The sequence below is a fragment of the Colletotrichum phormii genome (assembly GCF_030913505.1).
Source record: "Colletotrichum phormii strain CBS 102054 chromosome Unknown BDP81scaffold_1, whole genome shotgun sequence".
Taxonomy (NCBI): Eukaryota; Fungi; Ascomycota; class Sordariomycetes; order Glomerellales; family Glomerellaceae; genus Colletotrichum; species Colletotrichum phormii.
The window spans coordinates 3,874,130-3,892,804 of NW_026851443.1; the positions used below are offsets into that span (position 1 = coordinate 3,874,130).

General features: G+C 53.9%; 3 protein-coding genes across 3 annotated transcripts; all 3 read left to right on the forward strand.

The window, feature by feature from the left end:
- Window positions 1-2,888: 2,888 nt before the first annotated feature.
- BDP81DRAFT_389060 (ferric reductase like transmembrane component) lies at window positions 2,889-4,781 on the forward strand (the record flags this gene model as incomplete). Its single annotated transcript, XM_060587212.1, has 1 exon — window positions 2,889-4,781. One exon carries the CDS (start codon window positions 2,889-2,891, stop codon window positions 4,779-4,781), a length of 1,893 nt encoding a protein of 630 aa, XP_060452284.1.
- A 2,706-nt stretch (window positions 4,782-7,487) lies between these two features.
- On the forward strand, window positions 7,488-9,591 carry BDP81DRAFT_444804 (2-isopropylmalate synthase; the record flags this gene model as incomplete). The annotated part of the gene is made up of 4 exons (XM_060591880.1): window positions 7,488-7,495; window positions 7,586-7,730; window positions 7,797-9,374; window positions 9,439-9,591. 4 exons carry the CDS (start codon window positions 7,488-7,490, stop codon window positions 9,589-9,591), a joined length of 1,884 nt encoding a protein of 627 aa, XP_060452285.1.
- Window positions 9,592-14,670: 5,079 nt separating this feature from the next.
- Window positions 14,671-17,766, forward strand: BDP81DRAFT_305504 (armadillo-type protein; the record flags this gene model as incomplete). Its single annotated transcript, XM_060583179.1, has 5 exons — window positions 14,671-14,719; window positions 14,930-14,991; window positions 15,075-17,054; window positions 17,161-17,404; window positions 17,468-17,766. 5 exons carry the CDS (start codon window positions 14,671-14,673, stop codon window positions 17,764-17,766), a joined length of 2,634 nt encoding a protein of 877 aa, XP_060452286.1.
- Window positions 17,767-18,675: the final 909 nt, after the last annotated feature.

Sequence of the window (18,675 nt, forward strand, 5' to 3'; positions counted from 1 at the left end):
TGAGGTCCCCAAGTCCCTGATCTTGGGATGACCGAGGCGTAGGGTGAGACCGTTTGCGATGTGATATTCTGACGATAAAGGAGAGAACATGTTATCCCTTAGCATTCCATCCGTCCCAAGATAAAGATTCGACGACGAATGGTCCCCGGATGAACAATTAAGGTGCCGGGTTGTCAACAGACGAGGGAAGCGAATGAAAATCATGGTAATCAACGCGTCCGAGCAGCCAGGGGCCACCCCTTCAGCCTCAGCGAACGGTAACACTGGATCTCAATGATTGGCGACCAGGGATCGACTCCCTCTGAGCCTGTCCCTGCGTGTACAGAATAAAGTGCCTGTGTACGTATTCCCCCGTCAGTGTCATCCCTGCGTTTTCCCGTGAGCGACTTGCCTTTTCTTGACCGCTGGCCATGAACCCCCTCCTTTTCATCCCACTCTCACCTCAGTCTTGCACAAAGTGCGAAGTCCCTTTGCTTCCCTGGGTTATTCCTGTTCCTGCGTCGTTGACTTGCTTTCCGTGCTCCATTTGCCATCTCCGCCGGGGTCATCAGTTGGCACTGGCAGGAGCAACACCGGTGCGTGAGTCGATGTGCAAGGCGCAGTGATTCCATTCCAGCAACCAAAGGATCGGAATAGGGTTAGACTGACAGCTCGGTGGGCAGATGTGGACTTGGTACCCTTGGAGTTGCTCCTCTTTTTGACCATTGAGTTGAGAATTGCGCGTCTGTAGTACTCTATACGGTTCAGGTGGTAGGACTGGAATTGGTATCAAGCTGACAAGGCAAGTCGCACGTAGCCGCGGAGTGCGCGTATGTGAGGGCAACGCAGGTACCAAGCTGTGCCATGCCATGCCATGCCATGCCATGCCCGACCTTGGTTCGTCGTCTCGTTCGTGCGAATGCTCGGCAGGTCATTGGCGTAGAGGAGTCCCCGTATCTGTATCTGTACCCCGTATCCTGGTGTGGTAACGGATACTTGCCGAAGCCAGCTGGGAGTGCTGGAGCCTGCGTGTACCTGTGAATAGATGAGCAAGAAGCTGGCAGAAACCAGTCAAGCGTGGGCTGTGAGGTCCAGTCGATCCAGTCATTCCCGTTTGCCCTTGCACGCCACCACAAATCCAGGGGGATTTGGGAATGGATCATGTTGCCCTTCCCAGCTAGAGCCCAGCAGCATCCAGTCCAGGCCGCCCCAGGAGGAGCCAGAGCCTACCTTTGGACCTTGGTACATAGTAGGAGAGGAGCCTCTCGGCGGCGCTACCAGCCTACCGTGGGTCCCCCGGCCCCGTCGTGGCTCGCAGGAGGTCCTTCATGGCCCGTCCCAGCCAGTCTCTTAAAAGTACCTTAATCGCCCTCTCCACGCCCGGTGATCCCAACCGCTCTCTGTTTTTCCCTCGCCCGTTGTCACGCTGACTCTCTTCGGTCTCCTTTCGGTGAGACGGTTCGCTTTCGACTGGAATTCTGGAATTCGACTATTTTCTTCTTCTTTGCTCTAAAGAGAGGCTGGACAACACTCGACGACGTTACACGTATTCTTCTTTTTTTGGTGGATACTGATTTGGACTTGTTTCGAGGAACAAAGGACTGAGCAATAGGAAAAAGAGACAGAGAGAGAGAGAGAGCGCGAAACATACAGCAGGGGGAACCGAACATCTGAGGTCATTAGACGAACACCCACCATCACCACCACCAAACGCCAGGCAAAAGCGGAAACAACGACCGTTGAACCCGACCCTTCCAACCTCACTCTGGAACTTACAACCACATCACCATCCTCTCTGCACCTTCCTTCCCTCACGCTCTTTTTTCTTGCTCTTTGCACCGTTTGCACCTTGCTTGAATACATTTTCCACATACACTAAAACCACGTGAGATACGTCGTTTGTTGATCACACGCCCCCCCTCCCTTTTAGCAAATCAGCGCTTGGTTTCTGCTTTCGAATATCGAACAAACCACACGCTCGTTCTTTCCCATTCAATCCAAACTCCGTCAGCGGCGGTGAACACTCGTTTTTTTTCTCATTCCAAGACAACACTCAAAAAAGATCGCGCTACGCATCACATTCAAGACATTGTCAACGTCTCCGTTGTCTTGTTTTACTTCATTTTCGTCATCCAGCAACCCGGGCATTTTCAGCTATTTTGAAAATCCCCATCACTCACCTGCTCAATTTCTCCACACTCGACAGAAGGAATTCCGGCTCCTCGATTCCGAAAAGGACGCGGCACGAGACACTGCGAAGGGACCACCTGAGAGACGCACAATATATTGACGTTGCTTCGTCCCCCGTCTTCTCATACGTCAACTTCAGCCACCTGCCTTCTCTCAATCTGCTCAACCGGCTGCTGCTCGGCCAGATTCAGATCGACCTTGCCCTGATTTGGATCGCCAATACTCCGACCGCTCTCGCTTCCAGGCAAACGATCAGCACAAGGGTATCGACGCAACAACCGTCCGGATTTTTCTTCCACTGGCTGACTTGACCTTCCGTCATTCAGCTTCGCACATCACTCACCTCGAGGTTGGACGCATTCCTCAGTGACTCGGTCTCCTGCAGCACCTCGACTCATCACACGTCACCGTTGACACTGTGCTGATACTTACAAAGGTTTCTGCTTCACTTCTTCGGAACAGGCCTGCTATCCCCCGTTCTTTCTTTGTCACTTTGCTCCCAACCCGAAGCACAATGACATTGTAACCGACCGGCACTATCGATAACAATCCGACCTCTCGCTCTCGCGCCTGCCGGACTTTTCTAGCAGACTAAGTAGTAGCCTAGCCAAACCGAACGAGGCTATCTGGCTCACTTCCTCGGGAGAAACGAACACTCCTTCACCTTTCATACTCGACTCTTGAGATTCACAGCAAACACAAACAACACATCCGACCAAATGGATTCTCACCGGCGCAGGATCGCCGGCCTGGTGGCGGATCTTATCCCCAACCAGATCCTTCAACAGCGTGCTCATGCCGCTGCCACGACGGGGGCGGCCGAGGCCTCCTCCACCATCTCTCCTTACCACTCCAACCTTGCTGGTGTCAACCAACCCGTCAACATGCTGTTCAAGAACATGCTCTGGGCTAGCTTCGGTGGAATGGCAATCCTCGTCCTCGTCATCACCATCAGCCGTATTCTTTGGGCCCAGCTTCGTCACGTCTCGGCCATGTCTGTTGAGGGCGAGAGGCAAAACTACTGGAAGACGGCTCAGTGGAACTGGATGCCCAGCTTGAAGAAACATCTCATGTACGCCCCTCTCTGGAACAAGCGCCACAACAAGGAGATCAAGCTCTCGAGCGCTATCGGCATCGGCACCTTGCCCTCTCGCATGCACAGCGTCATCCTCGGATTCTACATCGCCAGCAACATGATCTACATGTTCTTCCTGAACTGGGAGAATGCCAACCTGTACTCTTTCTGCGCCGAACTCCGTGGTCGCTCCGGCACCCTCTCCGTCGTCAACATGGTGCCGCTCATCATTCTTGCCGGCCGTAACAACCCGTTGATCGGCATGCTTCACGTCAGCTTCGACACCTACAACCTTCTTCACCGATGGGTTGGTCGCATGTCTGTCATCGAGGCTGTCCTTCACACTGTTGCCTGGTTGATTGTCCAGATCGCCGACAGCGGATGGGATGGCGTTTGGCATAGAATGTCCAACGAGCTCTTCATCGGCTCGGGCATGGCTGGTACGCTCGCTCTCATCGTCATTATGATCCTGTCATTCTCGCCCGTTCGCCACGCCTTCTACGAGACCTTCCTCAACGTCCACATCATCCTCGCATTTTTCATCTTCCTGATGACCTACATCCACTGCGCCGTCGCTGGTCTCCCGGGTGGCCTTCCTCAACTCCCCTGGATGATTGCCATCTTCATCCTCTGGTTCCTTGAGCGCATGGCCCGCATTGTTCGTGTCGCTTACATGAACTGGTCTGACCGCGGTACCACCGACGCCATTGTTGAGGCTGTCCCTGGCGAGTGCACTCGTGTCACCATGAACCTCCCCCGCTACGTCGACGTCAAGCCTGGCACCCACGCCTACCTGCGCTTCAAAGACATCCGCCCTTGGGATTGCCACCCCTTCTCCATCGGCTGGGTTGAGCACATTCCTGATCACCGTTCGCTGCCTCTCGGCGTGGACGAGGAGAAGGCTACACTTACCGCCATTGACAAGAAGAACACGACGACCTCCATCTCTTTCATTATTGGTGCTCAGAGCGGCTTCACTCGCGATCTCTACAACGTTGCCCGCCAGAGCGGTGACCGCGCCATTCGCATGAAGGCTTGTGTTGAAGGTCCCTACAGTGGCCATCACTCACTCGACTCATACGGCCACGCTGTTCTCTTCGCTGGCGCCACTGGCATCACCCACGGTATCTCCTACCTCAAGCCCCTCATCGATGGCTACAACAACGGCAGCGTTGCCACGAGACGCATCACCCTCGTCTGGATCGTCCGTGATTACGAGGCCCTTGAATGGGTTCGCCCCTGGATGGACACTATCCTCCGCCTTCCCAACCGAAAGGATATCCTCCGTATCCAGCTATACATCACTCGCCCTCAGAACTCTCAGCAGATTGTTTCGGCATCCAACACCGTTCAGATGTTCCCTGGTCGCCCCAACATCCCTCTTATTATGAAGCGTGAGGTGTCGGAGCAGCAGGGCGCCATGTGCGTCCACATCTGCGGCCCCGGTGCTCTCGCTGACGATGTGAGATCTGCGGTGAGAGAGGTGCAAGATGAGGGCACAGTGGTCGACTTTGTGGAGGAGAGCTTCACGTGGTAGAGGGAAGAAGAGGAAGAAAGATACACCCCACAACGAATCCGAAGTGGACATGATTTTCAAATCTTTGGGCGTCAACGGTACCAAGCGGGGAAAAGCGCAGTGTTTTTACCATCTCTTTTTATTGCGGATCATCAGGATCAGATCGACAGGACATGCTTCTCACGGCCGATGCCTTGTCTCTAATGGCTCGCTCTCTTCTAACTGTGTACATATTTCTCAACCAACTCTTTGGGGCTGAACACATGGATGGAAAGGTGGACTTTGGACACACTTTCTCTCTACGGTTGCCTCGGGCAGTTTTTTTCTGGTCTCCCCGGGTTTTCTGGGAAGACATTTTGTCTAATTGTTGGACGTATATATCCCACCACACACAGACTTCCATCTCCCACTGCGAGACAAAGCAGAGAGAGGGTTGATGTGACCCTGTCGTTGTAAATAGCACCCGCCTGTCATGAAGATAGACCTACCTAGACGAAGACGTCAAATCGGATTTCAAGCAAACCTGCTGTTCCCTGGTTGACCATTAAGTGACCTCATGTATACTCTGATCAACGTGACGAAGAGGTTGCCAATGGCGACTGCCTCTCTTGTTCCTCAACGTATCTCAGAGATCGTTGCTTCACGCGTTCTCAGCCAAGGTTAGCCTGTGTGGCCCCAGAAAGGGAGTTCAGAGAGCGACTTTTCAGCCACAACCTCCGCATCGTAACTACTCATAGCGTCTGGGGTCGCACTTGCTAGACGACGTTGCCAACTACCACTCTCTCGAATGAGGAAGTCGCAAGTGGATGTGCGGAGTCTGAGACATTTGGTTCATCTGGTTCAGCTGTGACTCAGCCCATGACGGAGCTGGCGTGGCCAAGTCGGCCAAACGGCTGGGGTAGCACGAGGATGGCTGTTTTCATACGGATATCATACATTGCAATCGGATCCTGGAGTCAATTCGTACTACACTGCCAGGATTTCGTAGTTGAAGTAAGTACTCTGGAAGTTGAGGTTACATATTTGAAGAGGGCTTCAGACTCCCAGTCGGGAGATAATGACTATCATTGACAGGCTGTGTGGGGTTGTCCATCGTGGAAAGCATCGGCGTTTTGAGAGACCCCAGAACCTAGAAGGCTCCAAGTCAGCCGCAACAAGTCAAATCCAACCTCTCCCATTGGAAACTTTGGTTCCCATCGATCAGCCTCATCGATCGTGGAGAGTCGCGGTGAAGGGGTTGACGTGCGATGCAAACCGAGCCGGTCATCGGCGGGGGGGGCTCAAAGGGTGTGGGACCCGGCCCCTCTCCGAACCACCAAATGGCACACGATAAGTTGAATCGTGGGGTTCCTGCGGAAAACTTGAATAATTTGCGAGCGATGTTCGGAGATGGCTTGGGATGACACGGACGGTTAGGTTCGGCATACATTCAGTGACAAGTCGTCCCCTTGCACTGTTTATTATCAAGCTTGGCTTTCAGATTGAACAGCGAGCTTGTTGCTGTAGTGGATTCCAAGTGTTCTGGAAGGACATTGTGTGGCCGAGCTCTGCAAGGGGTGACCGTCTTCTTGGAGGACCTTAGATGGTGAGAACGAGTCAGTTCATGCAGCCTCTACTAAAGATTTGAGAAATCAGACGAAGGCCAGAGCGGAATTGATAGGAGTCTGCGATTCTGAATACACACGACTGTTGGTGTGACGGCCGAGTAATAGCCGTCTTAAAACAGCGTATTGGTCGCGATGACAACATGCCTAGGTATCCTGCCCGCCGTGGACGGTTGCTGCCCGCCTGCAGTTGCGCGACTTCCAACCCCGCCATCCGCAACCGGTGACACCGGCCAATTAGGGCCGTTGAATGTCGTCCAGAGGGCGTCCGAGAGGGCGTGATGTGGGGTCTGTGGGCACGGGCATTTGCCCCGCCTTGACATTGAATTTGGAGAAAGGGCGAAGGAGGGTAGAAAAAAATAAAAAAGATTTTCTTAGGGAATAAATTTTTTTTTTAAAAATTGGTTTGGCAATTGCGGCTGGTGCGACTGCCTTCGTCCAATGCGAAGGAGCTGGGCAGCGATTTGCGGCCCTGCGCTGCGGGAAAGGGCAGGCTGCATGTGCATCCATCCAATAGCTAATACTTGCCTTCGTGGTGCCTTCTTCTATTTTCCCCGGCCGGCATGCGGGACGGGATAAACGTCTTCTGAGGTGTACGGTGACAGGCAATGGAACGGCAGGAAGTGGAGTGATGGGACAGACCAGACATGCGCGTGGCCGCTCTAATGACAAGATTCTATCCAATCCAGCACGGTAAAAAATTGAAATGGACATAACAGCAAGAGATTGAAGCTTAGCCAGCGTGTAAGGCAAGGTACATACGTCTGGGCCGCTCCCTTCCCGTAAAGCCGTTTCTGATGGAGGGGGGGTCGGCCATGGCTCTCCACGTCCTCCGTGCTCGTAGTCCCCGGATCTTTGCGACTACGAACTTTGTGACTCAATTCTTTTTTTCTCTTTTTTTTCCCCCTTCCTGTTCTTCCCTTCCACCCCTGACTGTGAATTGCAATCCCAACGACCGTTCTTCTACAAATACTCTCTTTAGCTTCTGACCTTTTTTGCTTCTACCCGCAGGTCAAGCTATTCTCTCTCCTGTCTTCTCCAAACCAAACTGTGACGCCATCCCACCAGGAACAGATCCGCCCCTCCATTCATCACCTGAAAATCTGCCCCGCACTCGCCCAAGATGCCCATGTAGGTGACTCAATTGCCGCCCAAAAACCACACGAGAAACTAGACACAAGCTGCCTTGGAGTTTTCAGACTGACATTGCTCTGATGCCAGGCTCAAGGAACCGTGGAAGAAGTACAAGCCCTTCCCGGCTCTTAACCTCCCGGACCGTCAATGGCCCTCCAAGACCATCACAAAAGCCCCTCGCTGGCTGTCGACCGACTTGCGCGATGGCAACCAGAGCTTGGTTGACCCAATGGTTTGTCTTCCCCAAGGTCCTTCCGATGTCTCGTAAAGGCGACACTAACATGGCTTCCTTGCTCAGAACGGTGACGAGAAGTGGCGCTACTTCAAGACGCTGTGCGACCTGGGCTACAAGGAAATCGAAGTCTCCTTCCCCTCTGCCTCGCAAACCGACTTCGACTTCACCCGCCGCCTCATCGAGACCCCCGGCGCCATCCCCGATGATGTATACCTTCAGGTCCTCTCCCCCTGCCGCGAGGACCTCATCAAGAGGACAGTAGAGTCCCTCAAGGGCGCCAAGAACGCCATCGTCCACATCTACCTTGCCACGAGCGAGTGCTTCCGGAGGGTAGTCTTTGGCTTCACCGAAGACGAGAGCGTCGAGCTCGCAGTCAAGTGCGCCAAGCTGGTGCGCTCCCTGACCAAGGACGACCCCTCGCAGTCCGGCACAAATTGGCAGTTCGAGTTCAGCCCAGAGACCTTCTCCGACAGCTCCCCCGAGTTCGTCGTCCGCATCTGCGAGGCCGTCAAGGCCGCCTGGGAGCCCACCGTCGAGGTGCCCATCATCTTCAACCTCCCCGCCACCGTCGAGATGTCCACCCCCAACGTCTACGCCGACCAGATTGAGTTCTTCTGCAGAAACGTCACCGAGCGCGAGAAGATTGCCGTCTCCCTCCACCCCCACAACGACCGCGGATGTGCCGTCGCTGCTGCAGAGCTGGCCCAGATGGCCGGCGCCGACCGCGTCGAGGGCTGCCTTTTTGGTAACGGCGAGCGCACCGGCAACGTCGACCTCGTCACCCTCGGCCTGAACCTGTACACCCAGGGCGTCCACCCTAACGTCGACTTCTCGGACCTGAACCGCGTCATCGACATGGTCGAGGTCTGCAACAAGATCCCCGTCCACCCCCGCGCCCCCTACGGCGGCTCCCTCGTCGTCTGCGCCTTCTCCGGCTCCCACCAGGACGCCATCAAGAAGGGCTTCCAGGTCCGCGACGCGACCGTCAAGTCCAACGACGAGCACTGGCAGATCCCTTACCTGCCCCTCGACCCCACCGACATTGGCCGCACCTACGAGGCCATCATCCGCGTCAACTCCCAGTCCGGCAAGGGCGGCGCCGCCTGGATCATCCTCCGCAAGCTCCAGCTCGATCTTCCCCGCGGCCTGCAAGTCGCCTTCTCCAAGGTCGTCCAGGACAAGGCCGACCAGCTCGGTCGCGAGCTCCTTTCGGACGAGATCACGGACCTCTTCGAGTCGACATACTACCTCCGCGACAACCCGCGCTTCACCATGCTCGACTACAGCATCGCAAATGACCGCTCGCAGTCCCCGGCGCCGCCCCAGCCCGGCAAGACCCAGGACACAAAGAACCTCAAGCGTGTGTTTGACGGCGTCGTCTCCATCGACGGCAAGGAGTACAAGCTGCGCGGCCGCGGAAACGGTCCCATTTCCAGCTTGGCCAACGCCCTCAAGAGCGTGGGCGTCACTTTGGATGTCGAGGACTATAAGGAGCACGCCATTGGTGCTGGCCGTGATGTCAAGGCCGCCACGTACATTGAGTGCACGGCCACGGGCACCAAGCAGAAGTACTGGGGTATTGGCATCCACGAGGATGTGGTCCAGAGTTCTCTGACGGCCTTGTTGAGTGCTGCCAGCAACGTAAGTCGATCCCCCTTTTTGTCTCTACATGGTGTTTCTTGAGTGCTAAATATTGTATCTACAGTTCGTTGGCAGCCGCCCCGGAAGCCCCATCGTCGCCAAGCCCATTCCCTCAAGATCCATGAGCCAGGAGCTGGACCTCGAGGCACCGAACGGAACCAACGGCGAGGTACCGAGTGTTGTCTCAGTCCTGGAAGAGAAGGCGAACGGCTTGTAAGGGAAGGGCTATATGGTAACGGGTTATTGGTTTGTTTTTCAAGCATATAAGGACAGGAGAAAAGTTTGGTTCAAAATGCATATCCCGGGGGGGGGGGGGGGGGGGGGGAGAGAGAGTTTACAGAACAAAAAGGACAAATGAATGGCATGTATGATGAGATGATACTCTGTCGATTGCCAGTGATGTAGTAGCATGGTCGAGCTCGGGGCATTTCTCCTTTATATTGATTAGTTATATCAATGGAACGTTCACGTCTCGTATAATGTTGCCAAGTTACCCATTGTTGGCTAAGTTGGAGCTGGAGCTAAGCTAATGATGATTGAAGATGTGTGTATCGCAAGACTTGTGTGTTTTCCGACTCTCGCCTATGGCTTTTCTTCTCCACCTTACTATATTGTAACTTCCTAGTAGAATTCGACGACTAGACGTGAAGATTTGAAAGATCTAATGCTGGGAAGTCAAACCTCGCAGGTACCTTCACGCCCGAGTATAAAAATAGACACAAGTCAAATGAATTAGAACACGGCAAGCGCGTGAAGTCGTTTTGAAGCTGGGGAAGGACCTGGTAGAGAAACGACATCCAGTCTTTGTGGTCCTAGCTATGCCGAGCGCCTACCTGACCGCCTGTCTCGTACTCGTCCACTGGTTGACACTGGGATATGTACGCAGGTAATCTGGGGCATCTACCTAGAATCATACTCTATCCGCCGCCTACGTAGTGTTCTGGGATGAATACCCTAGGGAAGAAGAACGAGGTAGGAGTTGATGTGCTTCCGAAGTTGCCCTTGAGCTTCAATCTGGCAGGGAGAGTACGTAGATAGCGGGAAGTCGACGACTTGGGATCGAAAGAATAACTTCCTGGATCACACGTCAAGACGCAATGTTCCTTTCTCTTCCTCCTAGGCCTTCGCTGGTAGCTTGACGAAGGGAGAATAGATACGGTACGGCGGGAAGGTTTATATAGGTCTGGGCCGACTTCCGTTGGGACTATTCAGCCTGACACAACACATACATGCTCTGATATTTGGGTGGATCCGGTATTAACAACAGCGTCGATGTCAGACTTGGCTCCTTGTAGTCACAGGAAGTACTGGGGGTTGATGATCATGCCATGGTTCGCGTTTGCTCTCTCACCTGGTAATGGACGCGCGCTGGGATTCAAGACCAGATGCCTATCGATTACTGATGTACAGATCCAAGCTTCATTCGGGGTCGTGGTTGGATCAGTCTTTTCTTACACCACTAGTCCCTCCCTCTTCTTTCTTCTTCTTCTTTTTGTAACTCGTACTGTGTGTACGCTCGCTGAATCAAAATAGCTTCTTCCATGGTATAAAAGAAGACGCCTCACGCTCAAGATTTCATCTCTTTCCAAACACACCAGTTATGATGACATATGACCTCTCGGCCGTCATATGGCGGCGGGCAAGGGCGAGGGCAAGGGCGACGAGGTCTAAGTACAAACGTCGAGTAGATAGGAGGCTTCTCCTTCATTCATACAGTATTCAGTATAGAATATAATAGGGATGGGACCTATCACATAGGGTTGGATATCCCCACGCGGCGTCTGAGTTTAATAATATCAATTTAGATCTCGACGTCCTAATCGTCACATACTATCTAGGAGCCGAAGGCCTCGACCAATACGGCTCGCAGCAACGGTATCGCGCTTACGTTCCCATGGTTTTCCGCAAAGCTCAACCAAGCCTTTGGACGACTTATTCGAGTGGATTAATAATAACTGAGAATTGGGAATTGAGCTGGGCTTTAATAACTATTGCCTACTAGATGAACTTCTCAATTTGTAAGCTTGAGGGTGAGTGCTATTGACTTAGAACGACGAGGTCGACCAAATACAAGTTGTTGCTCCATCTCCTTATTTACTAGGACCACTGAGGGCTCTTTCAATGATCCTGGGCTACTCTTGGACGCCCTTCTCAACCTCTCACCTGGTACAGTGATTTTAGTAAAGGTGCAATTACAAGGTGATATACGCATTAGCTAATACGGTTCCCAGAAGAATACGATGTAGCATGACATGTGTATGGAATGAAGTGTTCTCACTCCGACTTCTGTTGTAGAAGAGGGATCAAGAGCATGAAGCAGCGTCGAGTGAGAATGGCAGCCGACTAATGGGACTTCTGATGCCTTCCGACATTACGACGTGTCTCGCTACACTTATATCTTTCTACGATCTCTGGATAATTGTTCTCATAAACGGTGTGCAACTTTCTCGGGCTCAAGTGGGTTTGGCGGGGATCTCGAATGGTGTAAACCAACCTTTGACCCGGACTTGTGAAATGCCAGGCGAGCTTGGGAACTAACCTAAGTGCTTGCTTCCGAAGGAAACATCAGTGTATGGACCCAGTGAGCGTTTACATCATCAAAACGTTTCAGAGCATACCACGAGGTGTAGTTGACGGGCCATTCATCATTGGGAAACCCTTACAAGCAATATTGAGCCAGGTTTCACCAACCAGGTAACTGGCTCAACTCCAGCAAGCCAAGATCCGCGGAATTTCATTGAATCCTTCACTGATTCGTGCCCACAGAATAGTCAGATGACCAGAAGTTGCGACGCGAGTCGAGGGGGGTTCAAGTTGAGCCAAGGCAGGCGAGCAGGCGCTCGGATCCAGGTGCCTGGGAAAGAGATGACGTCGGGCTGACCTTTTTGCGGGCTCGGACGGTGCCTGTCACCCCAACCGGACCGGCAGCAACCACAGGGCACAAAGCAGCAGCAGCTGCCAGTCAGCAGCAGCCTTACGCACTTGCATTATTTGGGTTCGGTAAGAAGCAAACAAGTCGTCTCAAGACACCCCCGAATATGGTCTTTATCTCAACACCCTCGGTACTTTTTTTTTTGCCCTGTCTCCCGTTCCCTAGCGAGAGTAAGGTAGGCACGGAACATGGGCCGAGAAGAGGGGCAGCAGCGTTGGATTGGGCTGCTGACCATCAAACCTGGCTGAGCAAGGGGCATTTCTGTATTTTGTGTCTTTTGCTGCAGTTTTAGAGTCCAGTGAACAAAGGCCATTTCGATTCTGATTTTATGCATTCTCCACGAGCCGTGTCTCTGTCAGGAAGAACATAGCTGACTCTTCCATTGACTCTGAGAGGAGAGGGAACGAAGCGAAGGGGGCAAAGGGCAGCCCGGCAACGCCATGCGCAGCTGCAGCCCTGACGCCCCATTGTGAGTCTCCCCGTCCGGGCATTGTGTGGGATTTCTCGCCTGATGAGGTTAGCCTCACTGTCCGTCTGTTCGGTGTTGGTGAGATGAATCCAGGCGGAGATGGGAGCAGAGACTGGAGACACGATACTGTGGAATCTGAAGAGACTTTGATTTCCAGTGCGAAAGACGCCAGGCGAAAAGTACAGAGAGATGAGCACCTAACTCCCACCCAGTCCCAGGCAACCGTCGGATACGTACAGGAGAGGCGGGACCACACGGTGCCAAAGACATGCCGCAATAGGAAAGGAAAAAACAGAATGCCTCATTCATTATTTTGATTCACTTTCTGCCCCTCCCCGCCCTCAGTTGATTCATATTTTGGCCGAAAGTTCAGCATGTCTCGCCCCCCGGCTCGAGTGAACGGTCCATCCAGAGACGCCAGAAAAGTAACATCCAAAACGGACTTGCAGTGCCGTTGAAGATGCAACAACGACCACAGACATAAAAGGGAGAAGGAGTGTTTCTCGTTTCCGTGCCTTCCTCGTCAGTTCAAGTAAGGTACTCCGTAGGCAACAATTTCTAAAAGTGCAGGAGCGGACGAAGCTAGAAGCAGACGGAAACGACCCCTCCTCGGTTTCGTGCATCAGAAACCTCTCTCCTTCCCCACACTCATTTAACGACCTGTGTATTTTTTTTTTCCTCAGTCGTTTCTTTTTTGCCCTTGCTCCTATCGGCTGGCCACCGTCGGGTCACCTTGCCAGCCTGTGGAAAGTGGCGGTTTTACATGTCCATGCTGGGTACCTCTTGGAGCTGCATGTCCCGCACTGTAAGGTGTTGCCTTTTGGCAGCCCAGGTAGTAGAGAAGAAGGAGCAAGACCTTGCTGCACCTAAGCAACAAACAGGATGAACTAAAAAAAAAAAAAAAAAACAGAAAGGTGACGACTAGACATCCACTGCTGCTACCTGAGGTGACCTCCCCCAGGGGATTACCTATGCGTATTCACCGCCCATTGTATGCTGTCTCTAATGCTCCCGCTGTCACCGTCACTCCCCCCTTCCTGTTCTCCTCTATTGCTCCTGCTGCTTTAATTACGTCCCTGGGCTGAGGTACCTACCTGCCTTATTACGGTGCACCACAACTGCGTAGCGGGCCATTCAATACTGTAACTGGGCAGCAGCCTGAGATCGTCAACAACCTCGTCAAGGTCCCGCTCCTATTTTTTCCTCTCCTTCACCAACCCAAAGGGAACAGAGAGGGAGAAAACAAATTAAAATAAAAACCATAAAAATCCTCACATTACTCACCACCCGACTCCTGCGCTTGCTTACTGTCGCAACCATCTTTTCTTTACGGAGTACGGTACGCCCTCTAATTCTTGCAAAAGGCCTTACCACAAGACATCGTCTTTTGGCGCATCATTTTAATTCGGAACCCAGAGCGAATCCTTTTTTGCCGTCTCTCTCTCTCTCTCTCTCTCTCTCTCTCTCTCACACACACACACAGATACGATACAGGCACATTCTCTCGCTTCCTTCTACCTCTCTCTGCCGTCCGCTCGGTCCCGGTCATTCTCTCTCTCTCTCTCTCTCTCTCTCTCTCATCCTCCCACCTACACTCACAAGGTCGCTGCTCTCAACGCACTGCCGACCCTGCCCCTGGCGCCCGCTTCACACACCACCTTACGCCAACCAAACCTTTGGTCCTGTCTTCTCAGCCTAGACCGCCCGCCGCCGCAAAACACCCCCCGCGTCTCCCGCTTTTGCTCTGACCTCAGCTGCGGTGCCTTGCTGAACCCTTTCCCTCCCACCTCCTGACACGTGCAACCTGTCAACGAGCCCCCCTCCGAACCTCTCCAAACATCGGCACTGGCTCAGCCTTACCTCCTTCAAACCACCACACATTCAGAGCGGCAAACATGTCGGGCTCAGAGATCAACCAGGTTTTGGCCAATTCGCTGTCGCCAGGTAAGCAATTTTACGTCCGCTTCGTGGTTTTGGTCTCGTTCATTCTTCACGGCACCTGCCAGGTTTTGCATCGCCAGCAAATCCTATCCCCTACTCTCCCCCAAATTGTCGCCAGGGCAATGGAACAGAACCTGCTCTTTCTTGGCTTCCTCCTTCACACCGCGCATCACCAAACCGCCACAACCTCCATGATCATGCTGACGTTCTGAGTAGACGCGAACTTGCGCAACGCTGCCGAGCAGCAACTTACACAAGCAGCCGACAACAACTTCGTATGTGCCCGCCCACTTTTGCATTCCGAGTGCCCCCTCCCCCCACCGCCGCTGGCAAATTTGCTAACCATCCTTCCCAACAGCCCCTATACCTCGCAACCCTCGTTCAAGAGCTTGCAAACGACAACGCCGATGGTTCCATTCGTGCCGCCGCAGGTCTCGCCCTGAAGAACGCCTTCACTGCCCGTGACTTTGCCCGTCACCAAGAGCTCCAGGCAAAATGGCTCCAACAGACCGACGACGAGACAAAGACGCAGGTCAAGAACTTGACCCTGCAGACCCTCGGCTCCTCCAACTCCCAGGCCGGTCAGGCAGCTGCTCAGGTCATCTCCTCCATCGCCTCGATCGAGCTTCCGAGAAGTCAGTGGCAGGACCTCATGGGCATCCTCGTCAAGAACATTAGCGAGGGTGGCGAACACCAGAAGCAGGCCTCCTTGACCACGATCGGCTACATCTGCGAAAGCCAAGATCCCGATCTGCGAACGGCTCTCATTGCTCACTCCAACGCCATCCTGACCGCCGTCGTTCAGGGTGCCCGCAAGGAGGAGACGAGCCTCGAGGTTCGCCTGGCCGCCATCACGGCCTTGGGAGACTCGCTCGAGTTCGTCGGTAACAACTTCAAGCACGAGGGCGAGCGCAACTACATCATGCAGGTCGTTTGCGAGGCCACCCAGGCCGATGACTCCCGGATACAGCAGGGCGCCTTTGGATGCCTCAACCGCATCATGGGTCTCTACTACGATAACATGCGCTTCTACATGGAGAAGGCTCTGTTCGGCCTCACCATTCTGGGCATGAAGTCTTCGGATGAGGATGTTGCCAAGCTGGCTGTTGAGTTCTGGAGCACCGTCTGCGAGGAGGAGATCGGTATCGAGGACGACAACGCTCAGGTCGAGAGCGCCGACCAGATGAGACCCTTCTACAACTTCGCTCGCGTAGCAGCCAACGAGGTTGTGCCCGTCCTCCTTCTGCTTCTGACCAAGCAGGACGAGGATGCGGCCGATGACGAGTACAACTTGGCCCGCGCCGCCTACCAGTGTCTCGCCCTTTACGCCCAGGCCATCGGTGCTGCTATCATCAGCCCCGTGCTGCAGTTCGTCGAGGGCAACCTGCGTGCCGAAGACTGGCACCACCGTGATGCCGCCGTTTCTGCTTTCGGCGCCATCATGGACGGCCCCGATGAGAAGGTCCTCGACCCTATCGTCAAGCAGGCTCTTCCTATCCTTATCGGCATGATGGACGACAGCTCCCTGCACGTCAAGGACTCGACCGCCTATGCCCTCGGCCGCATCACTGAGAGCGTGTCCGACAGCATCGACCCCAACCAGCACCTCGACCCTCTCATCCGCTCCCTGTTCAACGGCCTTATGAGCAGCGCAAAGATAGCATCTTCGTGCTGCTGGGCCCTCATGAACTTGGCCGAGCGCTTCTCCGGCGACCTCGGTGCCGCCCAGAACCCTCTGACCCCCCACTTCAACCAGAGCGTCACCAACCTGCTTGGCCTGACGGCCCGCCCCGACTGCGATTCGTACGTCCGCACCGCCGCTTACGAGGTTCTCAACGTTTTTGTGCAGAACGCTGCCAGCGAGAGCATGCAGCCCATTGCCTCTCTTTCCGGCGTCGTGATTGAGCGTCTCGAGGGCACCATCCCCATGCAGACCCAGGTCGTTAGCGTCGAGGACAGGATCATGCTGGAGGAGATGCAAACTAGCTTGTGCACCGTTCTTCAAGCTATCATCCAGAGACTCGACAAGGAGATCATTCCCCAAGGTGACAGAATTATGCAGACACTGCTCCAGATTCTGAGCACCGTGGGCAGCAAGTCCAGCGTTCCCGATGGTATCTTCGCCACCATCAGCGCTCTGGCCAACGCTATGGAGGAGGACTTCTCCAAGTACATGGAGGCTTTCACGCCCTTCCTCTACAACGCTCTGTCGAACCAAGAGGAGCCCGCTCTGTGCTCCATGGCTATCGGTCTTGTTAGCGACCTGACGCGATCCCTTGGCGAGCGCAGCCAGCCGTACTGCGACAACTTCATGAACCACCTGCTTCACAACCTCAAGGTACGTTATCACTGCCGACTGACTTTCAAATGTTTTCATTCACTCTTGTGGATGCGACATTGGATCGGCGATATGCGTGTAAGAGTCTTGCTAACACTTCTCACAGAGCACCGCCTTGAGCAACCAGTTCAAGCCTGCGATCCTGCAGTGCTTCGGTGACATTGCCGGCGCCATTGGTGGCCACTTTGAGACTTACCTGTCCGTCATCGCTCAGGTTTTGCAGCAGGCGGCGACCGTGAACGCCGGTCCCGAGGGTCCCTACGAGATGTACGACTACGTCATCTCTCTTCGCGAGGGTATCATGGATGCCTGGGGCGGTATCATCGGAGCTATGAGGTCCGGTGGTAAGAGTGAGTTTTATCCGATAATTATTTCTGCCTATCTAGATTGCGCCCGCTAATAAGTCTGTGCAGCCCCGGCGCTTCAGCAATACGTGCCTTCGATCTTCCAGTTGTTGAACATGATTGCCAGCGACATGAACCGTAGCGAGGCGCTCATGCGTGCATCCATGGGTGTTATCGGCGACCTGGCTGAGGCCTACCCCAACGGCGAGCTCGTCGACGTTTTCCGCCAGGAGTGGCTCACCGCCCTCATCAAGGAGACCAAGACCAACCGCGAGTTCCAGCCCCGAACCATCGAGACCGCTCGCTGGGCACGCGAACAGGTCAAGCGTCAGCTCGGCGGTTCTTCCAGCGTCATGGCGCAGACTTGAGCTTTGTAGAGCTTGAGGCTGACGCTGTATTTCGACTTGTTTGATTATTCACACCCAACCAACCCCCCAAGCCCAGCACATATCCTGGAGCAGCCTGTTTCTCTACCGAAACCCGGATCTGCGTCAAACGGAGGAGAGAGAGAACAGCCAATCCCAGCTCTTGCCACAACACAGCATCGAAGACACGGAGCTCCCTCGCGTGTATATAGACATCCTTGCACCACCACCACCCCAGGACTAATTTCATCCCAATACCCCTTGTCAGCACACCATATCACATCACGAAACTGCACCCCCTTATTCAATTACTTCACCTGCGCCTTGGCTGTTATCTTCTGGACTTTGATTTTCGCGACGGAAGGCTGGATTAGAGAGAAGGCGGGGAGTGTCCTCATTGTCATGTACGCCTCGCATAGAAAGCGCGTTGGCGACCTAAAAGTCATGTAGAAGGAGTTTCCCTCAGATGGAACATGGAGTTTGATTTCATCCTTCGACGGGGAAACGAGAGCAATGAGAGACGGGGAAATGAACAACGTCAATACACATTTCGGAGTCGGCCATATCCCAACTCGGAAGAACCCCCCCGGTCAAGTGATCAGGTGGGCCGGGAAAGGAAGAGTCTTTAGCCTCTCTGGAGGCTTCTGCTCTAGGCCATACTCTTGTGCGATTTCGTCGGAGCCTCTTTCCTTCACTGGAAAAGAAGACTTGCGCGCACCAGGCGGGCGGATGAGAAGAAAGGGCCTTGCGAAATGGGCAAATCACAGGAGAGTGTAGGCGCAGCGAGGAGAGACGGATCCTGCAGAGGAAGAAACAGACGGCACACAACGCGCTTATGACGAGGTCAAGTGGCTTCATGTCTAGCACTGATTGATAGTCGTAGAAGTTCAATGAGTTTTGCCCCCTTTATCT